The sequence below is a fragment of the Pelodiscus sinensis genome, chromosome 17 (genome assembly GCF_052426305.1).
Source record: "Pelodiscus sinensis isolate ZL-2025 chromosome 17, ASM5242630v1, whole genome shotgun sequence".
Lineage (NCBI taxonomy): Eukaryota > Metazoa > Chordata > Testudines > Trionychidae > Pelodiscus > Pelodiscus sinensis.
Window position 1 is genome coordinate 36,604,036 of NC_143068.1, and position 12,916 is coordinate 36,616,951.

Here is a 12,916-nt window from a genome sequence, read left to right on the forward strand (position 1 = left end):
GGTAAGCAGTGAGGTGGTAAAGTTTGCAGATGATACAAAACTGTTTAGGATAGTCAAGACAGAAGCAGACTGTGAGGGACTCCAAGAAGATCTCACTAAACTGAGTGATTGGGCAACAAAATGGCAAATGAAATTTAATGTGGATAAGTGTAAAGTAATGCACATCGGAAAAAATAACCCCAACTATATGTACAGTATGATGGGGGCTAATTTGGCTATGACAAATCAGGAGAAAGATCTTGGAGTTATTGTGGACAGTTCTCTGAGAACTTTCACGCAGTGTGCAGCGGTGGTCAAAAAGGCAAATAGGATGCTAGGAATTATTAGGAAAGGGATTAAAAAATAAGACCCAGAATATCTTACTGCCTCTGTATAAAACTATGGTATGCCCACATCTTGAATACTGTGTACAGATGTGGTGGTCTCACCTCAAAAATGATATTTTGGCTTTGGAAAGGGTTCAGAAAAGGGCAACTAAAATGATTAGGGGTTTGGAACGGGTCCCATCTGAGGAGAGGTTAAAGCGACTGGGACTTTTCAGTTTAGAAAAGAGGAGACTGAGGGGGGATATGATAGAGGTCTTTAAAATCATGAGTGGTGTGGAGAGGGCCGATAAAGAAAAGTTATTCATTAGTTCCCTAAAAAGAAGAACTAGAGGACACCAAATGAAATTAATGGGGAGCAGGTTTAAAACTAATAAAAGAAAGTTCTTCTTCACACAGCGTGTAGTCAACCTGTGGAACTCCTTGCCAGAGGAGGCTGTGAAGGCTAGGACTGTAATAGAATTTAAAGAGAAGCTAGATAATTTCATGGAGGTTAGGTCCATAAAAGGCTATTAGCCAGGGGATAAAATGGTTTCCTTGGCCTCTGTTTGTCCGAGGCTGGAGAGGGATGGCAGGAGACAAATTGCTTGATCATTGTCTTCGGTCCACCCTCTCTGGGGCATCTGGTGTTGGCCACTGTCGGCAGACAGGATACTGGGCTAGATGGACCTTTGGTCTGACCCAGTACAGCCGTTCCTATGTACTTGAGTTACACATAGCAAAATTAATTATACAGCAGACAGAAACAGTTACAAACCAGATAGATCACACAGTCAAACAATAGGGAAGTGTGATGACAGTGATCATAGAATGAGGATTCCACAGCCTCAAGTATGGATAAGCAGTTTCTTGCCAGACAGAATGGTGTGACTTAAGTTTTCTTTACCCGTCTTGAGATCTGTCTCTTTATCTGGTGACCGGGGCGGTGGCGGCGGCTATCAGGACAAAGTCCCCTTCTCACAGCCTGGGGTGACGCTATTTTAGTGCAATTGAGAGGGAATGTGAGTGTGTGACTCCAGGCCTTACAGCTAATGGCTGCTGCTCCTCAGTCTGGCTGCAGAAGGCTTTGGCTGCCAGTATGGCTTCAGGCCTTCCAGCATGGTTCTAGAAAAACCATATTGTTACAACAGGGCCTTCTCCCTCTCCGCTGCTCCCAGGGCTGGGGAGGCTTGGGCAGGCTGCTCCTGGGGGCAGGGAGGTTCGTGCTGTGCAGCCTCTTCCCTCCCTGCTGCTCTGGGGGTGCTGGGGCATGTACGTGCGCTCTTTTCCCCTCCCCATGGTGGGGGCAGGGCTGCGGGTGGGGCTGGGGGTCTGCCTCCCCCTAGAATCTTCTCATGTCTTCTCTGTGACACATGGCGTGGTGGATTCCTCTTCTTTTATAGTAGTACTGTGTATAGGTCCATCTGTGGTCGTCAGCCTAGTGTCTCCTGAGGCATTTCCATCCAAGAGTTGCAGCAAGGGAGCACTTCAAAAAATCTTTAGTGCATCTACTAAGCTCATACATACAGATAAAGGTTCCAGCCTCTTTTTGCTTATCCATACTTATCCTCACTATTTTAGGGGTGCTCCACTTCTCATTGGCTCTTAGCTTTTCTTTTTTCATTAATGTCTGTCAATCAGTTACCATAGGGATTTGAGGTTATTGCAGAATGCCTCCAAATGTTACTATCAGCCATTAACTAGCACTTGCAGCATATTTTGCTATCTATTGCTACATAGTTTCTGGAACATCAGCACTTAACACATCTCTCAAAGTAATTTTATGCTTTACTGGTACAGGATGGCAATCTGTTTCAGATCTAAGGCCTTGAGTGACTAAGCTGATCATCTTCCAGGCCTGAGGCCAATGGGCATGTATCACAACATTAATGAATACTTACATTTCACTTCTATATCCTTAATATCATCTTCCAGGCCTAAGGCCTATGGGCCCTGTGTCACTTACATTACACTTCTATATCCTTAAGAGCTTTTATTCTTGGCTACAAGTTGAATAAGTATTGTATGTTCAATAGGATTGCCAGGTGTCAGTCTGGCATTTGCGGCTTCTATCTGGTAAAAAACAAACAAACAAACAAACAAACAAAACAAAAAAACCCATGTAAAATGTCCGGTATTTTCTGTTTTTCTCGGATGGAAGGCCACTTGGGACATTCTTCCCCTGCCACGTCTGGTGGGGAGCGTGGGGATTTAGAGGCACCGTGCCCTTTTTGTGTGTGTGTGTGTGTGTGTGTGTGTGTGTGCGTGTGCGCGCGCGCGCGGGGTTGTTTTTGTTTTTTTCCCCTTAATTTTGGTCCCCGTGTATGTGTGATGGGTTTTTTTTTGGGGGGGGGGAGGGGGCATAACCAATTTTTTTCCCCACCATGTTTGGTATTTTTCGTGAAACTGTTTGGCAACCCTAGTGTTCAAGGGAAAAACACATGTAGCCATATGATGATGAAATACTTCCTATCCCAGCAGTACATCAGAAGGCTGTTAAGCAGTAGCTACTAAAGTTAGACATTTAAATCAGCACATCTGGATAGCTTACATCCAAACATTTTTAGAGATGGCTGAATGGACCAGTAAGGTTAATTTTCACTAAATCTTGGAATGCTGAGGAAGTGGCAATAGGTTACAAAGAAGTTATTGTTTAACCAATATTATAAAGAGGTAAATACAAAGACCTGAAAAGATCAAGTTAGGATCTGTCTTTCACATATGTGTTCTGAGGAGGCTAAATGTAAATGAGGAATAACCATTGAGTAGATGAATTTGTAATGCTCCAGTGCTTGTCCAGTATACTTACACTTCCATAAGGCGTCTGACATGGTTCTGTGTATTTTGATTAGAAAACCAGGCTGATAGAAAATTAGTGTAAAATGCAATAAATAGATTAAAAATTGTCTGAATGGTCTCCATAAGAATGGCCATACTAGGTTAGACCAAAGGTCCATCTAGCCCGGTATCCTATCTTCTGACAGTTGCCAATGACAGGTGTCCCAGAGGGAATGAATAGAAGAGGGAATCATCATGTGAGTCTCTCCTGTCACCCATTTCCAGCCTCTGGCAAAGAGAGGGTAGGGACACTATTCCTATCCCTTCTGGCTAGTAAGTATTGATGGACCTAACTTTCATGGATTTATCTAGCTCTTTTTAAAACCCGGTTAACATCCTGGTCTTCACAACATCCTCTGGCAAGGAGTTCCACAGGTTGACTGTGTGCTGCGTGAAGAAAAACTTCCTTTTGTTTGTTTTAAAACTGCTATCTATTCACTCAAAAAGGAATGGTAAATGAGGAATCATTGAGTATATGTGTTTTTAATGGGGTCAAGGGATCATTTCTTGGTCCTACTTTATTTAACATTTTTATCACTGGTCTGGGGCAAATATATCCTCACTGATCAAGTTGGCAGATGCTCCAGAAATTGTGGCAATGGTAAATAATGTAGACTACAGATCACTCAGTGTGATCTGGATCCTTGGTTAAGTTGGGTGCAAGGAAGCCATATTTTAAGTGTCAGGACTTATGTATCTGAACAAGTAACTCAGGCTCTGTGTGCAGGACTGGAGGGGACTATCTGGAAAAGACTGGAAAGTCATGATAGACAACCAGCTAAACATGAGCTTTCCAGTGCAATTGTGGCCCAAAGGGCTGATGCACTGCATGGATGTATAAACAAGAAAATATCAAGGGGGAATTAGTAGTGTGTTAGTTCTGCATTTGGCACTGGTGCCTCTGCTATTGGAATACTGTGATCAGTTCCAGTGATCACAATTCAAGAAGGATTCATCAATTCCCAGGCCAAAAATGATCACTGTGACCATGTAGTCTGACTTCCTGTATAGCACACCCAGTCTTGACTGAAAAAAGTCAGTGATGGAAAACCCTCCGTGCTGGTTGCTAAATTGTCCCAGGGATTAATGACCTCTTTTCCCCCAAGTTGCCTTCTACCTATGTCCTTGTTTGTGAGAACCAAATCCAGAAAGGCTTCTCTCCTAGTTGCTTTCTCCAGCTTCAATAAAAAGTTGTAGCCAGTGCACTCCATGAATGTTAGATGATCTATGCTCTGCTCTATTATTTTCCCAAAAGCAGGTGGGGAAGTTGAAGTCCCCCCAGCAAGTGGTTTGTTTTAGATGATTTTGTTGTTTTAAAAACCATTAAAAAACCCCCTCTAACATGTCTTCCTAATTAGATTATCTGTAGTAGACACCTATACTGACATCACCCTTGTTTGTTACTTTTTATCCTTTCCCTGAGGTTTTCAGCAGGATTCCTTCCCACTTCCCTCTCCCCCTCTGTGCAACAGTATACATCTTTGATACACAGGACCACAATGCCTCCCTTGTTTGTCTGCCTGAACAAGCTGCTCTCTCCTATACTAATCTTCCAGTTATGTGACTTTTTCCTCCATGAGCAGTTTGGGTAGTTCATGCCGAAGGAGATGGTTAGGAACGTGGTAGAAGCAAAGATCCTAGACCGCACTTAATGCCCATTTGTGGTGCTTCCGCAGGGGTAGTGAGGCCCCTCGCTACCACCTGCCCTTCACATGAGGGAACCTTGTCTGAGCCTCCTGGGGCAGCCTGACTGCATCAGCCACAGCCAACATAAGCACTCTCCTCTTAGCCTACACAGGTTCCACTATGCCTGTGCAGGTTAGTCCAACCCTTGTGTCTCCCTTGAGGGCCCTGCTCCTGAACTAGGGGATACTCAGAGGACCCAGATTCTTTGCTCCCAAAGGAACAGAACACTTCAACTTGCTGCTTACACACTGGATCACACCTCTGTTTAATGGACAGCACTTTGCTTTATAGCAAAAAACAACACAAAGTTGATTGAACAAAGCTAAGAGGTGTAATGCTAGCAAGCAGAAATATTGCAAACAAATGGTTACAAAGAAATAAAACCATAATGCATTCCAGAGCTTTATTTAACAACATGCCTTCTGTTTAACCTGGTGTCCTCAGTGTGTTTCAAGCAGGATGGCTGAAGCAATCCTTTCTCAAATCCAAGCCTGCTGTCTACTTGTCTTCCTACATAAGCGATGCCTGCTCCTTGCTCTGCACTCCTCTGTCCTCACCCCTATCCTGTTCACCTCTTCCTGTTAATTTCCTCTCTTGAAGTCCCTGAGTTCTCTTTCTTAGCATTTGACTTATGCAAACAGATCACTGTTGTAATTCCCCATATACAGAAGTTTATCAGAACTCTGGTCACAAAGAACATCTCTCTCTCCCCCCCCCCCCCCCCCGCCCCGCCCCACATTCAAAACACAAATGTAGAAAAATCCATTAATACCAAGATGCCATTCAGTGTTTATCCACTGCATTAATAAAGCATATCATATCCCAGTTCCTTATGCCTAAATTAACTGCTCAGTTTTTCCATATAGAAAATGAAGCTGAGTGGAATCATTATCCATACTGTTACACAATGCTGATCTGGACAACGCGGACGTTAGGAGAATCAGTTATTCACTGACCGACAAGAGGTTCTTTCATCTTCCACAGTTTTTTTTTTTTTTTTAAACCTGACCATTACATGTTTTTTTTCCTACCCATTGATCCTGTTACAGTCCAGCTCTTCTGTTGGGGGAGCAAAGGTGTCTGAAAGACAACAGTGTCAATCCCAGAAAGTGACTTAATTGAAAGAAATGATTTGAAGCTTTCAAGCGATTGCAATTAATCGCACAATTTTAAAAAGTTAATTGCATGATTAAAAAATAATAGAAGACTATTTAAATATTTTTAATGTCTTCTGCATTTTCAGATATTTACATTTCAATACCACACAATATGAAGTGTATAGTGCCCACTTTTATATTTATTTTTTATTACAAATATTTGCATAATAAACAAATAGTATTTTTCTGTTCACCAAATATAAATCCTGCAGTGCAATCTTTTGAAAGTTGAACTTACAAATGTAGAATTATGTTAAAAAAAAAACTACATTCTAAAATAAAACAATATACAACTTTAGAGCAGGGATGTGGAACCTTTTTCGGGGTGGGGACCGCTGAGCCACAGAAATCTGTTGGGGGCAGGACACAAGTGAGAAGCAAAAACCAGAAAAACAAGCCCTCACTGCCATGAGCCCTGACAGAGGAGGAGAAGGACACTCCCCACATTCCCCTTGCACACCAGAGCCTACTGGGGCTCAGGCTAGTAGGTTTTGTGGGCTCCAGCTCCAAGGGAGGATGGCAGGCGGCTGGAGCACCAGTGCGGGCTCCCTAATGCTGGGGGGAATCCCAAGCTTGGGGGGGCTGCATCCAGTCCCAGGCCTTAGGTGCCCCACCCCTATTTAGAGTCTAGAAGAGGGGTGGGCAGTAAGTAGCCTGCAGGCTGGATGTGGTTGGCTGGGCCTAGCCCCTGGTGGCACACCAGGTGCTTTATTTACTTGAGTGAGCGTGGGTACAGCTTCTTCCAGCTCCCATTGGCTGTGGTTTGCTGTGCCCAGCCAGTGGGAGCTGCGGGATACAGTGCAGGCCGCGCCACTGCGTTCCATAGCTCCCATTGGCTGTGAATGGTGAACCACGGCCAATGGGAGCTGAGAGCAGCTGTACCTGTGGACGCTCAGGGTAACTCTGGACAGCGCCGAGTGGGAGCAGGACTTCAGACTTGGTCAGAACCAGGTCCAACAGCTGAAGACTAGCCAGTAAGACAACGGCAACACTTTGTAGAACCTTGGACAGGAAGGACTTGACTACAAGGCCCAAGAGAAAGGGCTGGACAGAGCAGCTTCCTGGGGAAGTGGCCCAGGGAAGGTGACATCAGCCAGCCTCTTTGAGACTTAGCAGGTGCCTGCTATTTACAGGGTCCCTGGGCTGGGACCCAGAGAAGTGGGCAGGCCTGGGTCCCCCCTAACCCGCAGGAACCACAACAGGGTGCAAGATGAAGTGTGGTCCCAGGCCACATACTGGACACTTACTCTCCTGCAGACAGCTGGGCAGAGAGACTACAAGACTCCTCTCGGCCACCAAGGGATGCATAAGAAGGGTGGAGTCTGTTACAGCCAGTTACAAAAGTGTTATGAGAATAATGTTCTCACCTTCAGATTACATTAAATAAGATGCAGGCAGTGCCTGTAAGTGTAAACATACATTTCTTTTAGAGATTGGCTGAACAAGAAGTAGGACTGAGTGGACTTGTTTTTGAATGCAGTTATGTAAGAAAAAAAATCTATATTTGTAAGCTGCACTTTCACGATGAAAAGATTGCATTACATTATTTGTAGGAGGTGAACTGAAATATTTAACATTTCTGCAGTACAAATATTTGTAATAAAAATAAGTGTTCAGTGCTCACTTGATATTGTGTTGTAATGGGCAGGGCTCGACAAATCAGGCAATCTACTCGCCCATGGCGAGTAGATTTTAGCCCGGTGCGGCCGCGCAACACGGTCTGCGCATGCGCAGCGTGCACTTCCCCGCGGCTGGCGAGCTGGGCTCGCCGCCACTTGGCCAGCCCTGGTAATGGGAATTAATATACTTGAAAATTGTAGCAAAATAGCCATCAAATCTTCAAGAATAAGGCCTGGTTCTGATTAACCAGAGTACATACCACTTCATTTTACTAATGCTTCATCATCAAAGTAATGGAGAGAAAAAAAGTAATTGAAACTGAAGGTCCTCAAGATAAATTTCTCACACTTACATAACTCGCTGGGTTTGTCCTTTGTTTTCTTCACCTCGACAGGCTTTGACATTCACACAGCAACACGTGACCATTAGCCCATGACAACAGTTGAGTCCTCTAACCATCTAAAGCTGAGTGGGCCAAAGGAGACTGAGCAGGAAATGGTATTTCCTATTTTCCTTTGCCACCTAGGTGTGGGAGGGTGCTGGGCAGTTGGGGCTAGGTGGCAAAGGAAAATAGGAAATACCATTTCCTGCTGAGTTTCCTCCAGCCCCCAGCTACGCAGCAATACCCACTGCGTTGTTTTCTTTGCCACTGGTGATGGGCATCAGTGGCAAAGAAAACAATAAGTTCCTGGAGAGGAACTGCAGATAGCTGCTGCTGCTCCCTCCAGCCACACTCATCAACTGGCACCCCCTCTACGCTCACTGGCTCATCCAAGAAGCCTGGTCCCAAGCACAGCCAGCAGAGCAGAGGGTGCAGCAGCTAAATTGTCCTGTGCTGGCATGGTGAGATTTGTCCAGGGCCACCCAAATTGGCTGGTGCCCATTCATTAGCCCGCCAGTGCCAGTATGCCATGATCGGCCAGTGAGATGAGTGTCTCCTACTGCCTGTCTTACAGGATGTCACTGCTTTAAAAACCATCATTTCTCTCACGTGCTATCTGCAAGTATATTTATCGAAGATTAGGACGACCAGTGCAATGCAGGCTGGCAGTAGAGACCTCCCATGACACTCCTTGGTGGACTAGTATGTAGATGCCAGGCCCAGCTGAGTCTTGTAACCCTTATGCATCTCTCAGCCAATTAGCATTGTGAGGTCTTTGGGTTATACCACCTACTTCTTGCACCCTTAGGAGCCCTCCTGGGCAGGAAGCAAGATGCCAATTACAAAGTCCATTTGGGGATGACTCTTGGAGTTTGCAATCCTTGGCGGAGAGCCCCTTGTGTCTTCCTGGGAACCGAGAGCTGGCGAGGCTCTCTCCCTCCCTTGAAGTGTCTGTTGTAGAGTCCCTGGGCACTGGTCTGCTGCCTATATGGGGTGTTGTGTTCTGTTGAGAGTGCCTCTGTTTTTCTCCCAGGTGCTGCTAAATACCGTCAGATCCTGCAGAAAGTGGAGCCTCGAATCGTCATAGTGGAAGAAGCAGCAGAGGTGCTGGAGGCTCACACCATCACCACACTGAGCAAAGCCTGTCAGCACCTTATCCTCATTGGAGACCACCAGCAGGTACCATGTCCGCGTGTAGCCTCCCTGGTACAGGGACGAATATCAGGCATGGCAAAATGCCAACCAAGAGCGTCCCTGAGATTGATCATCCCTCCCAGTCCTTCCGCCTCCTAGCTATATCTACATAGCAGTCACTGGCCAGCTTCCCCTAGCCCAGTGTGGTTCCAGGGACAAAACTGTACATCCCTGGCAGTCGCTTAACCTGACTGACTTCTATGTCTGATTTATTGAAGCTGATTCTGGCCCTAATACTTGGTTCCTTCAAAAACCCCATCTTTGCCCTTCCCGCCATGGGGCTGAAATTACACAGAGACATGGGGAGAGGAAAGCGTTGCAGATGGATGGGAGGGAGAAGAACTCATAACAGCTGGATTTTTACCACTTTATTTTTCAGCTACGGCCTAGTGCCAATGTGTATGACCTGGCCAAGAACTTCAACCTGGAGATGTCTCTCTTTGAGCGGCTGGTGAAAGTCGGCTTCCCCTTCGTCCGCCTGAATTATCAGGTTAGGAGCACTCTGGAATCTCTTCTTGCTGAATTCATTTTCCTTGATGTAGGACTGTACCGTAAAATCACGAGTGTAATGCGCACTTTCCCCCCGAGTTTTTAAGGGTTAAAATCGGGGTGCGAATTACACATGAGAGGTAATCTGTAAAATTTTTACCTCCCCATCCCTGCCAGACTCCCAGACAAGGCATGGTGCGGCGCGCGGGCAGCAGGGCAGGGGCCTCTCCGGCAGGAGCGGGCTCAGCTGCCCTGCCCGCTGGATCCTAACCTTGTCTGGGAGCCTGGCTGAGCTCGCGCCTGCCGCGGGGCCCCCTGCTCAGCTGCCGGCGTGCCGTGCTGAGCTCGCGCCTGCCGCGGGGCCCCCTGCTCAGCTGCCGGCGTGCCGTGCTGAGCTCGCGCCTGCCGCGGGGGCCCTCTGCTCAGCTGCCGGCGTGCCGTGCTGAGCTCGCGCCTGCCGCAGGGCCCTCTGCTCAGCTGCCGGCGTGCCGTGCTGAGCTCGCGCCTGCCGCAGGGCCCCTTGCTCAGCTGCCGGCGTGCCGTGCTGAGCTCGCGCCTGCCGCAGGGCCCTCTGCTCAGCTGCCGGCGTGCCGTGCTGAGCTCGCGCCTGCCGCAGGGCCCCCTGCTCAGCTGCCGGCGTGCCGTGCTGAGCTCGCGCCTGCCGCAGGGCCCCCTGCTCAGCTGCCGGCGTGCCGTGCTGAGCTCGCGCCTACCGCAGGGCCCCCTGCTCAGCTGCCGGCGTGCCGTGCTGAGCTCGCGCCTGCCGCAGGGCCCCTTGCTCAGCTGCCGGCGTGCCGTGCTGAGCTCGCGCCTGCCGCGGGGCCCTCTGCTCAGCTGCCGGCGTGCCGTGCTGAGCTCGCGCCTGCCGCGGGGGCCCTCTGCTCAGCTGCCGGCGTGCCGTGCTGAGCTCGCGCCTGCCGCAGGGCCCTCTGCTCAGCTGCCGGCGTGCCGTGCTGAGCTCGCGCCTGCCGCAGGGCCCTCTGCTCAGCTGCCGGCGTGCCGTGCTGAGCTCGCGCCTGCCGCGGGGGCCCTCTGCTCAGCTGCCGGCGTGCCGTGCTGAGCTTGCGCCTGCCGCAGGGCCCCTTGCTCAGCTGCCGGCGTGCCGTGCTGAGCTCGCGCCTGCCGCGGGGCCCTCTGCTCAGCTGCCGGCGTGCCGTGCTGAGCTCGCGCCTGCCGCGGGGCCCTCTGCTCAGCTGCCGGCGTGCCGTGCTGAGCTCGCGCCTGCCGCAGGGCCCTCTGCTCAGCTGCCGGCGTGCCGTGCTGAGCTCGCGCCTGCCGCAGGGCCCTCTGCTCAGCTGCCGGCGTGCCGTGCTGAGCTCGCGCCTGCCGCAGGGCCCCTTGCTCAGCTGCTGGCGTGCCGTGCTGAGCTCGCGCCTGCCGCGGGGCCCCTCTGCTCAGCTGCCGGCGTGCCGTGCTGAGCTCGCGCCTGCCGCGGGGCCCTCTGCTCAGCTGCCGGCGTGCCGTGCTGAGCTCGCGCCTGCCGCGGGGGCCCTCTGCTCAGCTGCCGGCGTGCCGTGCTGAGCTCGCGCCTGCCGCAGGGCCCCTTGCTCAGCTGCTGGCGTGCCGTGCTGAGCTCGCGCCTGCCGCGGGGCCCTCTGCTCAGCTGCCGGCGTGCCGTGCTGAGCTCGCGCCTGCCGCAGGGCCCCTTGCTCAGCTGCTGGCGTGCCGTGCTGAGCTCGCGCCTGCCGCGGGGCCCTCTGCTCAGCTGCCGGCGTGCCGTGCTGAGCTCGCGCCTGCCGCAGGGCCCCTTGCTCAGCTGCCGGCGTGCCGTGCTGAGCTCGCGCCTGCCGCGGGGCCCTCTGCTCAGCTGCCGGCGTGCCGTGCTGAGCTCGCGCCTGCCGCGGGGGCCCTCTGCTCAGCTGCCGGCGTGCCGTGCTGAGCTCGCGCCTGCCGCAGGGCCCCTTGCTCAGCTGCTGGCGTGCCGTGCTGAGCTCGCGCCTGCCGCAGGGCCCCCTGCTCAGCTGCTGGCGTGCCGTGCTGAGCTCGCGCCTGCCGCAGGGCCCCTTGCTCAGCTGCTGGCGTGCCGTGCTGAGCTCGCGCCTGCCGTGGGGCCCTCTGCTCAGCTGACGGCGTGCCGTGCTGAGCTCGCGCCTGCCGCAGGGCCCCCTGCTCAGCTGCCGGCGTGCCGTGCTGAGCTCGCGCCTGCCGCAGGGCCCCCTGCTCAGCTGCCGGCATGCCGTGCTGAGCTCGCGCCTGCCGCGGGCGCCCCCTGGCCAGCTGAGCTTGCGCCTGCTGCGGGGGCCTGCGTGGCTGGCCGGCAGTTGGGCAGAGGGCCCCCTGCGGCACGTGCGAGGTCAGCCCGGCTCCCGGACAAGGTGAGGAACCGGCGGGGCAGCTGGGGGGGGCGGGGCAAAGGGCCCTGCGGCAGGCACGAGCTTAGCGCGGCGCACGAGCAGCTGTGCGGGGAGCAGGTTTCAAACTCTGCCGCCAGCTACCCAGTGCTGCGTGCACTTTTCCCTGACGAGCCTGCAGGTGGGAATGGCCCCTTCCTTCCTAAATATAGGGTAAAATTGTGACTATAATGGGCAGGGCTTGACAAATAATGTAATCTACTCGCCTGTGGTGAGTAGATTACAACCTGGAAGAGCCGGCGCAGAGCGATCTGCAGATGCGCAGAGCCATGTGAAACCACGCAGCTGGCAAGCGGGGCTCGCTGCTGCTTGGTGAGCCCTGATAATGGGGGTGCGCATTTCAAGATAAGAGCTCAGCTTTTTCCAGAATTCTGACATTTAAAAGGTAGGTGCGCATTATATATAGGTGCACATTAGACTCGCGATTTTACGGTACCTTTTTGGTGTTTGGGGGAAGCTTAGCCTCATATCCCTGCTCCCATTGCAGTCTGAGAGAAAAACATGTTTTGCTTAATCCCTGAGAAGAGCACTGGGAACTGTGAGATCCATGCAGATTAACTTCTGGGTCTGTTCAACAAAGAGGCACTGCATCTTCTGCTCCAGCTTTCCTGCTCTTGGACTTCCCGTGCTGCGTAACTGAAGTTGGTGCAAAAAGCAAACTTACCAAACATATAGAAACATTTCATAACTTCATATACAATGAAGAAACGTTCCTTGTAACAGTGTTCAACAGACTGTGACTGTGACTATTCAAATGATGTAAGACATTTTAATCCAAACCCTAAACGTATAATGGAAGTGAACAGGTAGGTCGGAGGGTTATGTCATCACAGTGAAGTCATGCTGATGGTGGTTTTGTGATCTGGACAACCTGCACACTGGGAACTGCACGAAACC

At 50.9% G+C, this 12,916-nt stretch overlaps 1 protein-coding gene across 2 annotated transcripts in view; it reads left to right on the top strand.

Annotated features, from left to right (window-relative positions):
* ZNFX1 (zinc finger NFX1-type containing 1) overlaps nucleotides 1-12,916 on the top strand; it is a 49,804-nt gene that overhangs the window by 25,725 nt on the left and 11,163 nt on the right. For both annotated transcript variants that reach the window (XM_075917720.2, XM_075917721.2), the window contains exons 11-12: nucleotides 9,019-9,164; nucleotides 9,559-9,669. In XM_075917720.2, coding sequence (XP_075773835.1) covers nucleotides 9,019-9,164; nucleotides 9,559-9,669 — 257 coding nt within the window. The remainder of the gene's footprint in view (nucleotides 1-9,018; nucleotides 9,165-9,558; nucleotides 9,670-12,916) is intronic.